We start from the raw sequence: 17,887 nt of genomic DNA on the forward strand, positions 1-17,887 counted from the left end.
TCTCCCTCACCAACTTCAAACATCAGCTATCTGAGCAGCTAACCAATCGCTGCAGCTGTACATAGTCTATTGGTAAATAGCCCACCCTTTTTCACCTACCTCATCCCCATACTGTTTTTATTTATTTACTTTTCTGCTCTTTTGCACACCAATATCTCTACCTGTACATGACCATCTGATCATTCATCACTCCAGTGTTAATCTGCAAAATTTTAATTATTTGCCTACCTCCTCATGCCTTTTGCACACATTGTATATAGACTCCCCCTTTGTTTTCTACTGTGTTATTGACTTGTTAATTGTTTACTCCATGTGTAACTCTTTGTTGTCTGCTCACACTGCTATGCTTTATCTTGGCCAGGTCGCAGTTGCAAATGAGAACTTGTTCTCAACTAGCCTACCTGGTTAAATAAAGGTGAAATATATATATATTTTTTTTAAATCACAGCCTGGTACAGCAAATGCACTGCCCGCAACCGCAGGGCTCTCCAGAGGGTGGTGCTGTTTGGCCAACGCATCACCGGGGGCACACTGCCTGCCCTCCAGGACACCTACAGTACCGGATGTCACAGGAAGGCCAAAAAGATCATCAAGGACATCAACTACCCGAGCCACGGCCTGTTCACCCCGCTACAATCCAGAAGGTGAGGTCAGTATAGGTGCATCAGAGCTGGGTCCGAGAGACTGTAAAACAGCTCCTATCTCAAGACCATCAGACTGTTAAATAGCCATCACTAGTCGGCTACCACCCGGTTACTCAGCCCTGCTGCTCTATATACATTGACATGGAATCACTGGTCACTTTAATAATGTTTACATACTGCTTTACGCATCTCATATGTATATAGTGTATTCTATTCTACTGTATTTTAGTCTATGTATTACTCATCTCATATGTAAATACTGTATTCTATTCTACTGTATTTTAGTCTATGCTTTACGCATCTCATATGTATATACTGTATTATATTGTACTGTATTTTAGTCAATGCCACTCCGACATTGCTTACCCTAATATTTATATATTTCTTAATTCCATTCTTTTACTTTTAGATTTTGTGAATCGTTAGATACTACTGCACTGTTGGAGCTAGGAACACAAGCATTTTGCTACACCCACAATAACATCTGCTAAATATGTGTATGCGACCAATAACATTTGATTTGACTAACCTTACTGAAGCAAAAATCACTTGTTGGCCTATCTGCTATTTGCTGGCACAAATCTACTACTCACTCCGATCCGCTCAGGATCCCTCCACCTTGACCCATCCTCCTCTACTTTCTTCACCGCCTCAGCATATGACACTTTCTGGACAAATCGGACTCCAGCCACTTCAACCTGCCTCTCTCACACCTGACACTTCCGATCACCGGCAACTTTGGTACCCCTACAGTTGACACACACCACTTTATCCACCGAAACTACACAATCCTCTGTCCCATGCCTTCCTGCACACTTGCCACATCTTGCAATCTCCCTCCTACACACTGCTGCAACATGACCATAAACGTTAACCCGGAAACAGAGCAGTGGATTTGGCACACAAGCTCTAACAGGATAACGGATGTATCCTAACATGACTTTGTCTGGTAGAGACTGACTCAAAACTCAGAAGAACTGACAGTGACTCCTGTTTCACCACGTTAGAGAGAGGGAGGGAGGGAGGGGTGTCAGTCTAGAGAGAGGGAGAGGGAGGGAGGGAGGGGTGTCAGTCTAGAGAGAGGGAGAGGGAGGGAGGGGTGTCAGTCTAGAGAGAGAGGGAGGGAGGGGTGTCAGTCTAGGGATTGAGGGAGGGGTGTCAGTCTAGAGAGAGAGGGAGAGACAGAGCGAGGGGTGACGCACCAAACGGCAGGCGGAACACACACCAGGAATCTTCAACTTCAATTGCTCCACCTCCACACATAACGCTACCCCATAAAAATCACTCCATTCAATGGTGTCCTGTTCCTAAGAGCAAGGCAAGAAACAGATCTTGACCCAAGTTGCGCCCACTCCCTTGAAAGTTGTGGTTCAGGTAGGCTATGTACCAATTTCAGGTTCAGGTAGGCTATGTACCAAGGTTGGTGACACCCCTCCCTCACTCCCTAGACTGACACTCCTCCCTCTCTCTCTAGACTGACACCCCTCCCTCTCTCTCTAGACTGACACCCCTCCCGCTCTCTCTAGACTGACACCCTTAGCCTCTCTCCCTCTCTCTCTAGACTGACACTCCTCCCTCTCTCTAGACTGACACTCCTCCCTCTCTCGACTGACACCCCTCCCTCCCTCCCTCTCTCTAGACTGACACCCCTCCCTCCCTCCCTCTCTAGACTGACACCCCTTCCTCCCCCTCTCTCTCTCTAGACTGACACCCCTCGCTCTGTCTCTCCCTCTCTCTCTAGACTGACACCCCTCCCTCCCTCCCTCTCTAGACTGACACCCCTCCCTCCCTCCCTCCCTCTAGACTGACACACCTCCCTCCCTCCCTCTCTCTAGACTGACACCCCTCCCTCCCTCCCTCTCTCTAGACTGACACCCCTCCCTCCCTCTCTAGACTGACACCCCTCCCTCCCTCCCTCCCTCTCTAGACTGACACCCCTCCCTCCCTCTCCCTCTAGACTGACACACCTCCCTCACTCTCTAGACTGACACCCCTCCCTCCCTCTCTAGACTGACACAAGTCCTTTCCCATTATTGATGTGTGTTCTATTAACGATCTGTGTTGATTGTTGTGTGTGTTTTAGTGTTATCTTGTCCATAAACTGCTTAGTGTAAGGAAACCAGTATGTCATTTTGTTTTTAGGGGGAACTAACTTTTTTTTAAACTACAACTTTGTTGATTGTAATTGTGTGTTATCATCATCTGATGGCTCATATAAATGGTTACTAATGTCTTTTCCACAGCAGTACAAGTGAAAAAGAAAAAAAATCTGTACAAATGTTTCATTGATATCGACTGTATGCAGATATGACCTGTATTTACTGTCTGATGTTCCCGTTCATACAGGAGACGTGACTATTGTGGATCCCCTGGGGAGCCTCAACAACATCATGAAGCTGACTAGGCAGAGAAGAGTCTCTCGATTCCCACGAGGACCAGTATGAAATATGGTGAAAAATGTATGCGCTCACTACTAAGTCACTTTGGATAAGAGCGTCTGCTAAATGACTTAAGTGTAGATTGTAAGCCTGACCTCTGCTCTGTCTGTGGGGAAATGCTTTGCTCAATCAACCCATCTTAAAGTACACCAGCGCATACAAGAGAGAAGACATAAGGTTGCCATAGACACAATTAAAAAAACACGTGAATTTTGTAATGATTTGGGGGTGAAGGGGGCCCACTAGGTACTTACACATCCATAAATCACTCACAGTCCTCGTCTTATTTAATGTAAGCCGGCTGAAATGTATACATATACACAATGTCAGTCCGGAGTTCACGCCAGTCAAACTCAATCAAGCCCAGATAAAGTATTTGAAATGATTTCAGTCACAATGTACACAATGTTAATTAATAATGTAATACTAAGTATGTTTAAACAATGTAAAATACAAATAAAAGCTTGTTCATCACAGAATGGCTATCAGTAATTATGAGCTGTCTTTTGCCATGTGATTTCATTCTTTAATTGTGTCTTCATGTATGTGTGTATGTGCAGACATGCATGTTTGTGTGTGTAGTTGCGTGTACATGCAGGTGTGGTGCAATGCATACATATGTGTGCGTGTTCTCTGATATATACAGGGAACTGCCAAAAGAGAAGGAAACACTACATTTGGCAAGTAGGTGCTTCCGCAGGTGTGCTTTTCTGAGTTAATTAACACCATATAAAAATGACCATTATTTTGGCTACAAGAGTTCTCTTTGACTTTGATAGAGGGGTCTCCAAGGAGCACGGGGGGGGGGGGGGGTTAAAGTGTGTGTGTCAGTCAACAGATCACAACAGAATTTAACACTTATGGGAGATTCTGGAGTGGCGCCTGAGAGAGGGGTTTTCCCACAAACATCAACAAAACACAAATGATGTCATTTCTCGTGGAAGAACGGTGTCGCGTCCCTCCAATAGAATTCCAGACATTTGTAGAATCTGTGCCAAGGAGCAGTGAAGATGTTCTGGTGGCCACAAAGCCTCGTGTTGGTGCTTCCTCTATTATACCTGTATATGTACTACTACTGTTCTCTACAATGTATATAACAACATATTTATACAAACATATAGAGCTGACTGTAGCCTAGGGCTTTAACATGCCCTAGACCGAGGATGTAGCCTAGGGCTTTAACATGCCCTAGACCGAGGCTGTAGCCTAGGGCTTTAACATGCCCTAGACCGAGGATGTAGCCTAGGGCTTTAACATGCCCTAGACCGAGGCTGTAGCCTAGGGCTTTAACATGCCCTAGACCGAGGCTGTAGCCTAGGGCTTTAACATGCCCTAGACCGAGGCTGTAGCCTAGGGCTTTAACATGTCCTAGACCGAGGCTGTAGCCTAGGGCTTTAACATGCCCTAGACCGAGGCTGTAGCCTAGGGCTTTAACATGCCCTAGACCGAGGCTGTAGCCTAGGGCTTTAACATGCCCTAGACCGAGGCTGTAGCCTAGGGCTTTAACATGCCCTAGACCGAGGCTGTAGCCTAGGGCTTTAACATGCCCTAGACCGAGGCTGTAGCCTAGGGCTTTAACATGCCCTAGACCGAGGCTGTAGCCTAGGGCTTTAACATGCCCTAGACCGAGGCTGTAGCCTAGGGCTTTAACATGCCCTAGACCGAGGCTGTAGCCTAGGGCTTTAACATGCCCTAGACCGAGGCTGTAGCCTAGGGCTTTAACATGCCCTAGACCGAGGCTACACAGGTTACCTACAACATCATTTCACTTGTGACCTATAAAAACACATTTCAGATAAGACATGTCTTTTCATTTAATTACGCCTTTAAAACTTCACATTTATTCCTGGTTAGTTTCATTGATAAAGATTTATGTCTCGCAATAAAAATGAATTTATCTCAAATGCTCACATGAGATCTGCACGAAGATTTAAGTTACCATGGAAACATATTTAGTCCTAAATATTCTGAAATAACTTAACCATAATTGGTAAAGGGATATCAGGACTTGAAATTGGCACGGTGGAATTGACTCCTGCTTTACTGTGACTGGGAGCATTGGGGTGTTCCAGAGACCAGGATCCTTAACTTATCTCTTCTCTCTTAAATCAGGGGTTTATTTTGAAACCTAAACATGAATATGTGTTGCTGGTTTCAAGTTAATGACTCCATGCCAATTTCAAGTCTAAATTTGTCCCAAAAAATTATACTTAAGAATATTTAGGACAGTACCTCAATGAATCTGCCATCTGGAACAGCCCCCAGGGAAGGGGTGAGTGTAGGGTGAAGTTGCTCCTAGATGCTGATCTTGTAGCATTTTCGCCAATAATGGTTAATAATAGGATTTGGGGAGGAGAACCTGATCCTACACCTGTCTGGTGTGTATGTATAAAACACAACACTGTGATTTCAGACAATTTAAAGCCACAAATCCTTGTTTTGTGATTCAGTCCAATGCGGAGGAAACATAACCACTCTCAAAAACCGTAGTAACCACTCTCAAAAACCATAGTAACCACTCTCAAAACTCACAGTAACCATTCTCAAAAACCACAGTAACCACTCTCAAAACTCACAGTAACCACTCTCAAAACTCACAGTAACCACTCTCAAAACTCACAGTAACCACTCTCAAAACTCACAGTAACCACTCTCAAAACTCACAGTAACCACTCTCAAAACTCACAGTAACCACTCTCAAAACTCACAGTAACCACTCTCAAAACTCACAGTAACCACTCTCAAAACTCACAGTAACCACTCTCAAAACTCACAGTAACCACTCTCAAAACTCACAGTAACCACTCTCAAAACTCACAGTAACCACTCTCAAAACTCACAGTAACCACTCTCAAAACTCACAGTAACCACTCTCAAAACTCACAGTAACCACTCTCAAAACTCACAGTAACCACTCTCAAAACTCACAGTAACCACTCTCAAAACTCACAGTAACCACTCTCAAAACTCACAGTAACCACTCTCAAAACTCACAGTAACCACTCTCAAAACTCACAGTAACCACTCTCAAAACTCACAGTAACCACTCTCAAAACTCACAGTAACCACTCTCTGCTCCCAATTCCTCTGGGTGGAAAGGAAATGAGGGATAACTAGCCAGTTGCACCACTAAATGCCTTCAAGCCCTCTGAATCACAGAGGTGCGGCGGGCTGCCTTAATCCACGTCATATGTGCCCAGGGAGCAGTTGTTGTTGGGTACTAACTGGCTAGCTCAAGGGCAGAACAGCTAATTTTTTTCCTAACCTTTGCCGACTCAGGGATTCAAACCAGCGATCTTTCTGTTACCGGTCAAACGCACTTAACCGCTAGGCTACCTGTCGCCCTCTGGGTTTGTCTGCGTGTGTGAGTGTTTGTGTCTCTCTCTCTCTGGGGGTTAGATTGTAAGTAAAACAACAAATTGATGTATTCTGTAGGTTAAACAAAGTTCTCTATTCATAGACAGAGCTGGAATCGTTCTGAGGACATTCAGCACAGAGTACATCACCTGCAGGATGTCAATGTCTTTTCTTATGTTTCAACATGGCTACTAAATAGGTGAATGTCTTCCTGCATATATCACAGCTGTAAGGCTTCTCTCCAGTGTGAGTGCGCTTGTGTACAGCCAGTGCGTCGGTTCGGGAAAACCTCTTCCCGCACTGATCACAGGCGTGAGGCTTCTCTCCAGTATGAGTTCTCTTGTGTGCAGCCAGGTTTTGTGACCGACTAAAGCTCTTCCCACAGACAAAGCATGGGTAAGGTTTCTCCCCGGTGTGGGTTCGCTGGTGAATCACCAAAGAATTGTACTGAGAAAATCTCTTTCCACATTGATCACAGACGTAAGGCAGCTCGCCGGTGTGCACACGCTGGTGTGTTGTTAAACCTTGGCGGAATATGAAGCTCCTGCCACAGTCGGTGCAGTGGTACGGTTTCACTCCTTGGTGTATCTTCATGTGCGTTTTAAAGTTGCTTGGATGGTTGAAGGTCTTCCCGCACAGGTCGCAGACAATGGACTTCTCTTTACTGTGCCTTTTCTGGTGTTTCTTCAGATAAATCGGATGAGAGAAACAATGCCCACACTCAGAGCAGCGATAAGTTCTCTCTCCCCGGTCATGGGTCAGCTGGTGAAATTTAAGATTACCTTTTGTAGTAAAACACGCTCCACATTTAGAGCAGTGGAAGGGCCTTTCGTCAGAGGGCTTGTGTTTATGTTTGTGTGCTTTCAGTAAACTGGCGTGAATGAACCGCATTCCGCAGACGGAACATTGGAATGGTTTTTCTTCAGTATGCATTCTCATATGGAAATTAAAGGACGCCGAAATACAAAACTTCTTCTCGCAGTAGGAGCATTGGTAAGGCCTTTCTGCAGCAGGCATGTGTGTTTGCTCGTGGGCTTTCAGAGTGGACTTCTGAGCAAAACTTTTCTTGCACTTGGAGCATTGGAATGGTTTCTCTCCTGTGTGTTTTCTTTGATGGTTTTTGAAGGTTGATAAAAAACTGTAGCTCTTCCCGCAGTCAGAGCAGTGGTAAGACCTTTCTGCGGGAGGCTCATGTACCGTTTTCTCATGTATTTTTCGATAGTGGTTGTTTGCAAAACCTTTCCCACACTTGGAGCATTGGAATAGTTTATTTTCGGTGTGGGTGCTTTGATGGATTTTCAAGCTTGATAAAACACTGAAACTCTTTCCGCAGTCAGAGCAGTGGTGAGGTTTCTTCCCAGTGTGCATCTGCTGGTGAATCTTAAGAGTCATTTTTTGACTGAAAGTATCCCCACACTGTGAGCAGCGGTAAGGTTTCTCTCTTGTATGGATTCTTCTGTGCATTTTGAGTGTTGCTGGACAGCCGAATGTCTTCCCACACTCAGAGCAGCAGTGATGTGGTTTCTTCCCTGTATGTCTCTGCGGTTGTTTATTGAGGTGTTTTGATGTGGGGAGACTCCAGTCTGTGTTGTCAGCATGAGGTTGTTGTTGAGGCTCCCCAGAAGATCCATGGTTTCCACGTCTCTCTCCTGTGTGAAAGAGACGAACAGTGAATACAGTTTGTCCAACAGAAGAAAGTGACATCATACTGAGGTATTACAGTCCCTTCCAAAAGTATTCACACCCCTTGATTTTTTTCCACGTTGGTTGTGTTACAGCCTGAATTTGCACACATATACCCCATAATATCAAGGTGGAATTATCTTTTTAGAGATTTTTACAAATTAATAAAAAAAATTAAAAGGTGAAAAATCTTCAGTCAACCCATTTGTTATGGCAAACCTAAATAAGTTCAGGAGTATAATATTTTTTATAAAACAGACCTTGAATAACCCTTGGAGCCTGGTGAAGTTATTAAATACACTTTGGATGGTGTATCAATACACCCAGTCACTACAAATATAAAGGCGTCTTTCCTAACGCGATTGCCGGAGAGGAAGGAAACTGCTCGGGAATTGAAGACTAATGGCTGTGATAGGAGAAAAGAGAGTGAAAAGAAGGAAGCGTGTACAAGGCTCTACATCTGTCCTCGTGCTCCTAGACCTTATTGCCGCTTTTGACACCATCGATCATCAGATTATTTTGGAGAGATTGGAAACCCTAATTGGTCTAACATGGACAAGTTCTTGCTTGGTTGTCAGAAAGATATAATTTTGTCTCTGTGGATGGTTTGTCCTCTGACAAATCAATTGTAAGTTTCGGGGTGTTCCTCAAGGTTCTGTTTTAGGACCATTATTTATTCTACTTCTTGGTGATGTCATTCGGAAACACAATGGCAACTTTCACTGCTGTGCGGACAACACATTGCTGTAAATTTTGATGAAACATGTTGAAGCACCAAAATTGCTTACCCTGGAAGCGGATGGCGTCAAATGTTTTACTTTTAAACTGTGACAAAATGAAGATGCTAGTTCTAGGTTCCCAAGGAACAGAGAGATCTGCTGTTTGATCCGACAATTCATCTTGATGGTTGTACAGTCGTCTCAAATAAAACGGTAGGACCTCAGCGTTACTCTAGGCCCCATCTTTGTAACATTGCTACCCAGATAAGCACTACATGCACTTCAGTTACTGCTGCTAACCACTGTGATGGAAATGTAATATTCATTATATACTGTACTGTTTAATTAGACATACTATGCTGTTTTACTTAGAGATTTGCTCCATTGTTATATGTTAGTATTTTTACTGACACAGGCTAGTCTTGTGTGACTTAGTGATTAATCTGGGCGTACAGATTTATGAGCTGCTTGGGTGCTACCACAATATGTGACCTCCTATGTTTACGATCGGCAGGAATTTAGCTATGTGGGAAGTGCAGGGAGGAACAGAGAATGGTGGCGATATCAGCTATCTTGATCTACATAGACAAGCTAAATTACTTTTTACAACTCTGTTCCCAGGGCCTGATTCTGCACATCTGCTAACTGTCACAAAGATAAAAGGATGTACTTACTTTAAGAGGAGATAGATAACTTTGTTCGTTGAGCTTTCAACACTTAACTCTTAGTGATGGTTGATTGCTTCATTTTTGCTAATCTTATACTAAATTGTTTTTTTTAAAGAATCTGCAGTCTCTCTTACTATAGAATTCTGCAACACCACGGCTGCTAGAATCTTGACTAGAACCAAAACAATAACTATCATATTACTCCAGTGATAGCCTCTCTACACTGACTTCCTGTTAAGGCTAGGTAATGGAATGATGTGAGAGAGGGAGGATAGACAGAGAGATGGGGCAGAGGCAGAGAGATGTAATGGAGTGATGTGAGAGAGGGAGGACAGACAGAGAGATGGGGCAGAGGCAGAGAGAGGTAATGGAGTGATGTGAGAGAGGGAGGATAGACAGAGAGATGGGGCAGAGGCAGAGAGAGGTAATGGAGTGATGTGAGAGAGGGAGGATAGACAGAGAGATGGGGCAGAGGCAGAGAGAGGTAATGGAGTGGTGTGAGAGAGGGAGGATAGACAGAGAGATGGGGCAGAGGCAGAGAGAGGTAATGGAGTGATGTGAGAGAGGGAGGATAGACAGAGACGGGGCAGAGGCAGAGAGGTAATGGAGTGATGTGAGAGAGGGAGGATAGGCAGAGAGATGGGGCAGAGGTACAGAGGGGTAATGGAGTGATGTGAGAGAGGGAGGATAGACAGAGAGATGGGGCAGAGGTAGAGAGAGGTAATGGAGTGATGTGAGAGAGGGAGGATAGGCAGAGAGATGGGGCAGAGGTAGAGAGAGGTAATGGTGTGATGTGAGAGAGGGAGGATAGGCAGAGAGATGGGGCAGAGGCAGAGAGAGGTAATGGAGTGATGTGAGAGAGGGAGGATAGGCAGAGAGAGGTAATGGAGTGATGTGAGAGAGGGAGGATAGACAGAGAGATGGGGCAGAGGTAGAGAGAGGTAATGGAGTGATGTGAGAGAGGGAGGATAGACAGAGAGATGGGGCAGAGGCAGAGAGCGGTAATGGAGTGATGTGAGAGAGGGAGGATAGACAGAGAGATGGTGCAGAGGCAGAGAGAGGTAATGGAGTGATGTGAGAGAGGGAGGATAGACAGAGAGATGGGGCAGAGGCAGAGAGAGGTAATGGAGTGATGTGAGAGAGGGAGGATAGACAGAGAGATGGGGCAGAGGCAGAGAGAGGTAATGGAGTGATGTGAGAGAGGGAGGATAGACAGAGAGATGAGGCAGAGGCAGAGAGAGGTAATGGAGTGATGTGAGAGAGGGAGGATAGACAGAGAGATGGGGCAGAGGCAGAGAGAGGTAATGGAGTGATGTGAGAGAGGGAGGATAGGTAGAGAGAGGTAATGGAGTGATGTGAGAGAGGGAGGATAGACAGAGAGATGGGGCAGAGGCAGAGAGAGGTAATGGAGTGATGTGAGAGAGGGAGGATAGACAGAGAGATGGGGCAGAGGCAGAGAGAGGTAATGGAGTGATGTGAGAGGGCAGAAGGGTGCATTGCATGTCACTGTGCTCTATGTTTAACGAATCTACAATGAAAAAATGTATTGATGCAACTTACAAAACGTTGATATCAAACTGCACTGTAGATTAGACAACAACACTTCACAATGATACTTAGAACCCAAACAAAACGTTGATATCAGAGGCCCCTGGACTGCACTGTCATGTTAGAAAACAACAACTCAACTTCACAATGGAACCAAAACAGAACGTATCCTGCTGCACTTACTTTGATGAATCACGTCTCCTTCCTCCTCCTCGTCTCCTTCCTCCTCCTTGTCTCCTCCTCCAGCAGTTCCTCTCAACCCTGATGTTTTCCTGCAGTCGACCAGCCGCACAGACACCCTCTTCAGACCCAGCAGTAAGGCATTACCAGGAGAGGACAGAGAGGGGGACCCACTCACTCTCTTCTCTCTCTGCTCTGGTGTGTGTCTCTCTGGTGCTGGTTCTGCCTCCAGCCCTTTGCTAGGCAACAAATCTCTGTCTTCCACACATTCTTCGTTGCAGTGTACAGCATCCTCGTCATCAAAGGATTGGCTGGGACTTTTGCTAGGTAACCAATCCATGTCCTTCTGGTTCTCGTCTTCATCACAGTCTACAGCATCATCATCAATGGATTGGCTGGGACTCAAAGGTGCACCGATACCCTCCTCCTGTATCTTCCTGATGTCCTCTTTCAGTTGGAGTAACCAAGACATTCCCTGCTCCTCCGATTCCATTGAATCAGCATTTTCCCAAAGTTCCTCCAGGATTTTACGGCACAATGAGTGATGGTGATTCTTTCCTTGAACATCAGAGCCATCCTTGCCACCTATTCCACTGCGTTCACACAGGCAGCGTAAATTGTCCTTGGTTAAAGTGTATAAACTCTGTTCCATTTCATCCATCAATGTTTCCCTCTCTCCACTCATATTGTCCTGCTCACGATGACAACAACAGCAATGAAGTCAATGTCAAGACTGATATAGTTCAGTTAGATGACCTGTAATGAAAATGAAAGATTAGAACACATTAACGATTGCATCTGTCATTTCACCTTAAAATGTTGTTTCTTTTTACTTTGAGTGTTAAATTAGTTTAGTTTAAATTATTCAGGCATGTTTAAATTAAATATTAATGTTGGTATAGTCACAAAATGACATGAAAAGGCTATGCATGTCAAGAGGACATGGTGGTTTACATCTATTGTGTTTTGTCTTAGTTTGATTAATACTAAGACAAAAGATGACATCTGTGGAAGGGAGCCATTTCAATTACGGCGGGCATGGGGTCCCTACTTGCGGATCTTCACAGGGGAACCCAGGCAGTGGGAGAGTGTTGGGCTAGTGTTGGGGTGGTGTTGGGCTAGTGTTGGGGTGGTGTTGGGCTAGTGTTGGGGTGATGTTGGGGTGGTGATGGGGTGGTGTTGGGCTGGTGTTGGGCTGGTGTTGGGCTAGTGTTGGGCTAGTGTTGGGGTGGTGTTGGGCTAGTGTTGGGCTGGCGTTGGGGTGGCGTTGGGGTAGTGTTGGGCTGGTGTTGGGCTAGTGTTGGGCAAGTGTTGTGCTGGTGTTGGGGTAGTGTTGGGGTAGTGTTGGGGTGGTGTTGGGGTGGTGTTGGGGTGGTGTTGGGCTGGTGTTGGGCTGGTGTTGGGCTGGTGTTGGGGTAGTGTTGGGGTGGTGTTGGAGTGGTGATGGGGTGGTGTTGGGGTAATGTTGGGCTAGTGTTGGGGTGGTGTTGGGCTAGTGTTGGGCTAGTGTTGGGGTGGTGTTGGGGTGGTGTTGGGGTGGTGTTGGGGTGGGTGGAAGACGTGGGGCCTAAAAGGGTTACTTTGTGTTCAGACTGCAGCTGCCATGGTCACGCTGAGAGAAGGGGAGTCTAGACTACAACCAGACTTGTTAAATCGAGCTGTTGATGGCGCTTAATAGGGTGGAAGGCTTCTCTGTCAAATGGCACCTCCTGCTCTCTGTTACTGTGGATATTTGAAAGGTCCATTGGATTTACTCATATCTTCATCATGGACAACATGCAGCGTGTAGCTACAGCTTTCAATACCAGTGTTGTCCTGAATACAGCTGCTGGTATCGACGCAGCTCTGTCTTTTGAGGCTAAAGCAGTCTGGACTGGTTGAAGCCGAGTGGGAAGGATTATTTTGGAAGTGTTTCAGTCTGCCGTGAATCATCATTATCCATACACCGGTAAGAGTCTACAGTTAAAATGCTAAGATGGCTACATACGTTATTGTCTCAACTGTATCAAAAAGTTGTTTTCATTGCTAGCTATTGTTCGCTATATAGCTAGTTAGATAGACAATTGCATACAGGTAAAGTTGTAGCCAGCTAGCTAGCTGAGCTGCCCAGCCGCATTCTGCTGTTAAGGTTGATAGCAGATGTGCTAAACCCTGCATGACGATCCTCTTTCTCATGTTTGTTCTGTCAAGGTTCCTCTAATCTCAGGGAAATGGAACTGCCAGTTTGCTAGTGATAAACAGTGGTGAGAACCAGGGGAAGGATACATTCCACCTACTGTTCATGTGTATGTATGTGCGTATCTACTGTTTATGTGGAGGTGTGTGCGTAAGTAGGGAGTGAGTTATAAAATGGCATGTCTTTGTATTGTGGACTTTAGAACGTTCTCGTGAATAAACTTTACGGACCTTTTGCATAAGCTGAGTCTTTGCCTAATTATTATTAAACCCAGGGTCTTACAAACCTCGGGGATTAGTCAGCGCTAAATAATTGTTAGTTACTATCATTAGGATTGAAATTTCTTGTGACAGCAGATCAGGCTGTAATTTCATAAAGCACATGACTCAACTGTTGACTCATTTATACTCGCTTGGGTAACCGATTAGTAGTAATTTATACCCGCGTGTGAATTTTTGATAACCAACATTACCTATTCTAGAGGCTACAGCAATAACTTGTTGGAACCGAAACATTTAAACTTTCTGTCTCAAAACTTTAGGCCACGACTGTACACCCCCCAGGAAGAATGACACTGTTTAAATTACAATTCTGACAAGCGAGCACTTAGATATGATCATTTTCATAGCCTTCTTTCACCAACTACTTCGCAGACAGATCAGTGTGTCAAATCGGAGGGCCTGTTGTCCGGACCTCTGGCAGTCTCTATGGGGGTACCACAGGGTTCAATTCTCGGCCTGACTCTTTTCTCTGTATATATCAACGATGTCGCTCTTGCTGCGGGTGATTCCCTGATCCACCTCTACGCAGATGACACCATTCTGTATACATCTGGCCCTTCTTTGGACACTGTGTTAACTAACCTCCAGACAAGCCTCAATGCCATACCACACTCCTTCCGTGGCCTCCAACTGCTCTTAAATGCTAGTAAAACCAAATGCATGCTTTTCAACCGTCCGCCCGACCAGCATCACTACTCTGGACGGTTCTGACCTAGAATATGTGGACACCGACAAATACCTAGGTGTCTGGCTAGACTGTAAACTCTCCTTCCAGACTCATATCAAACATCTCCAATCCAAAATCTAATCCAGAATCGGCATTCTATTTCGCAACAAAGCCTCCTTCCCTTACGCCGCCAAACTTACCCTAGTAAAACTGACTATCCTACCGATCCTCGACTTCAGCGATGTCATCTACAAAATAGCTTCCAATACTCTACTCAGCAAACTGGATACAGTCGATCACAGTGCCATCCGTTTTGTTACCAAAGCCCTTTATACCACCCACCACTGCGACCTGTATGGTCTAGTCGGCTGGCCCTCGCTACACATTCGTCGCCAGACCCACTGGCTCCAGGTCATCTATAAGTCTATGCTAGGTAAAGCTCAGCCTTATCTCAGTTCACTGGTCACGATAACAACACCCACCCATAGCACGCGCTCCAGCAGGTATATCTCACTGGTCGTCCCCAAAGCCAGCACCTCTTTGGCCGCCTTTCCTTCCAGTTCTCTGCCTCCAGTGACTGGAATGAATTACAAAAATCGCTGAAGCTGGAGACTTAGACTTCCCTCACTAACTTTAAACATCAGCTATCTGAGCAGCTAACCGATCGCTGCAGCTGTGCATAGTCCATCTGTAAATAGCCCACCCAATCTACCTACCTCATCCCCATACTATGTTTATTTACTATTCTGCTCTTTTGCACACCAGTATCACTACTTGCACGTCATCGTCTGCTCATCCAACACTCCAGTGTTAATCTGCTAAATTATAATTACTTCGCTACTATGGCCTATTTATTGGCTTACCTCCTCACGCCATTTGCACACACTGTATATAGACTTAATTTTTTTATATTGTGTTATTGACTGTACGCTTGTTTATTCCATGTGTAAGTCTATGTTGTTTGTGTCGCACTGCTTTGTTTTATCTTGGCGAGGTCGCAGTTGTAAATGAGAACTTGTTCTCAACTAGCTTACCTGGTTAAATAAAGGTGAAATTTTAAACAAAAAATGAATGTCTGGGAATGATGTAGAATAAGGCATTTGTGAAAATTACTAAGCAATATATTCAGCTGATGTTGCGTGTTGGTAAATCCATCAACCATTCTGCATCAGGCGCACACAGACCAGACTGCTCTGAAATCGGAGTAGATAGACAGAGCGACTTCTACGACCGCTAGATATATGCTTACTGGATAGCAGTCGTTCAAGTTCAGCATAGCTAGCTAGCAAAGTGAATCACATTTCTTGCTAGCTAACCAAATGACACCTGGATCTAGTTGTAGCCACCGAAAAACGATAAGGGGTTAAAAATCGGTCACTCAACCACTCCTCCAATGACATGACATCCTCCCAGCTAGCTAATATGAGGCTCCGTGCTTTAAACTTGCCACATAAACAGATACGCTAGCCTATTAGCCACGTTATAACTGCCTTGTGATCATTGCTAGTTTGATTGTATTGACATTCCCAGCCTTAGTTACATTCGTCCGTTTTTGTCCAAAATATTGAGTAATTGAAACTGAAAAAGTGCATTCCGAATATAGGCAGCAAACAATTTCCCAGGCCAGCTGTGATTTACAGAACATTTGCTACCTACCAGTTACAGTAGAAAAGCTAACGTTAGCTAGCTAACAGGCCAGCGCGTCTCTGTCCAACCTGAACAAGAAGTATACCTCGCGACTTTCGCTTGATGTTCCTTCGATAACGTTGTTTTGAGATCAGTTTTAAACTGTATTTTGGAGTTTGAATGTAGAAATTCCCACTATGTTGGAAGACTGATCTAGTTCGGGTTAGCTGCTCATTCTTTGCTTGGTTCCAATGTATGCTATGCCGTCATCACACACAGACCAGACCAGTCGAGTATCGATAGATCAATGGTAAACTCTATGGCTAGAGCAGTTGAGGCTGATGATACTCCTCGTAATCTCACTTCAGGATACATTTTTGGTGCATTTAGAATGTTCTCAGGCAAATGTAAATTGTGAAAAAAATGATTTTTGAAGTTCAGATGAGCTTTTTCTGTGAGTGTATTAACATTACGATACTTAGTTGTCTAAGGCTTACGACGTACTTTTCAACATGAAAAAAGGCGTGCATAGGTTAAAGAAAATGTAATCAAAACACTAACATATATTTCTCAATTCTACCTTATAGCATACATTCATTGATAAACCCATACGGAAAAGTTATACATTGGAATATATTGAAATAAATTTGAATTAAACATAACATTTCAATATATTACTTGTATTCTAAAGTTAACAAATTATATGGCCAAACACTCCTTTAAAACTCAGAAAGCCTTGTTTTGTTTTTTTGATCTCATGAAACATTTGATGTCGTCTTATTCGGAAATAGATTTCTAAAAATGGATGAAAGGGTGGAGGGCTCACGAGGAATTAGTATAGGGGTTACCGAACCTAAAATGAACTTTACATTTTTTTCAATGTGGTGCGGCGGTTACTTACTCTAAAAATTCGAACCTAACACTATGCTTGGCACCTGAATGACCAACATGTTGAGGGACAGCTGAGAGAGCAATCGCTCCCTTCCCCCTTGTATGCTCACTGGGAAGTGTTCTTCCACTGCAAATCTACCATTCCAGTGTTTTACTTGCTATATTGTATTTACTTTGCCACCATGGCCTTTTTTTTTTCCTTTACCTCCCTTATCTCACCTCATTTGCTCACATCGTATATAGACTCGTTTATACTGTATTATTGACTGTATGTTTGTTTTACTCCATGTGTAACTCTGTGTTGTTGGATGTGTCGAACTGCTTTGCTTTATCTTGGCCAGGTCGCAATTGTAAATGAGAACTTGTTCTCAACTTGCCTACCTGGTTAAATAAAGGTGAAATAAATCAAATAAAAGTGTCTGAATACCTACATTGTACTGCTGCGGTTCCCTCATGCGAAGTGGACCCTGAATACCAACAGAATGGTCAATACAAAAAGGGGAGGTCGAGATAACCATGAATGGGATATAAGGAGGCGACTTCATAGCAGCTGGAGCTGACGGATACTAAGACGAGTCTGTATGAAGTCCCTGGCTCTGTTCCCCATTGTAGCTTATCAAAAGCTCCTGGAACACAATGGAAAGATGTGGGTGTTTGGATGAAGAAAGTGATGGAAGCAACTGATTGGGTGACCTGGGAGGGGAGAGGGAAAGCATCTAATATATATTTGGAGAGGGCATAACAGGTTTAGGGAACGCTTTAATTGTCTGTAATCTATTTTTGGAGGGGGCATAACAGGTTTAGGGAACGCTTTAATTGTCTGTAATCAATTTTTGGAGGGGGCATAACAGGTTTAGGGAAAGCTTTAATTGTCTGTAATCTATTTTCGTAATCTATCAAAATGCAAATTATGCTGGAACGCCGTTAAATATTTGGGTCATGACATTACTTCTGAGGGTCACGCCCTCTCCAAAGATAGATTACAGGCAATTCATTAGTTCAACCGCTG

General features: G+C 44.3%; 1 protein-coding gene and 1 long non-coding RNA gene across 3 annotated transcripts; one reads left to right on the forward strand and one right to left on the reverse strand.

Moving 5' to 3' along the window:
- Nucleotides 1–448: 448 nt before the first annotated feature.
- Nucleotides 449–3,215, forward strand: LOC116358996 (uncharacterized). Its single transcript, XR_004206576.1, has 2 exons — nt 449–644; nt 2,991–3,215. It is a non-coding gene; the product is annotated as an uncharacterized LOC116358996 (long non-coding RNA).
- Nucleotides 3,216–3,351: 136 nt separating this feature from the next.
- On the reverse strand, nt 3,352–16,306 carry LOC109876457 (oocyte zinc finger protein XlCOF6-like). Of its 2 annotated transcripts, none has more exons than XM_031811580.1 (3): nt 16,018–16,306; nt 11,241–11,993; nt 3,352–8,088 (listed from the first exon to the last, which is right to left on the reverse strand). In XM_031811580.1, the coding sequence occupies exons 2-3, from the start codon at nt 11,920–11,922 to the stop codon at nt 6,599–6,601; spliced, it is 2,172 nt and encodes a 723-aa protein (XP_031667440.1). In that variant the 5' UTR covers nt 11,923–11,993; nt 16,018–16,306; the 3' UTR covers nt 3,352–6,598. The 2 variants fall into 2 exon arrangements, with proteins under 2 accessions (XP_031667440.1, XP_031667441.1); XM_031811581.1 differs by having other exon boundaries at nt 16,094–16,305.
- Nucleotides 16,307–17,887: the final 1,581 nt, after the last annotated feature.

The sequence above is a fragment of the Oncorhynchus kisutch genome, unplaced genomic scaffold (genome assembly GCF_002021735.2).
Source record: "Oncorhynchus kisutch isolate 150728-3 unplaced genomic scaffold, Okis_V2 Okis01b-Okis20b_hom, whole genome shotgun sequence".
Classification (NCBI taxonomy): domain Eukaryota; kingdom Metazoa; phylum Chordata; class Actinopteri; order Salmoniformes; family Salmonidae; genus Oncorhynchus; species Oncorhynchus kisutch.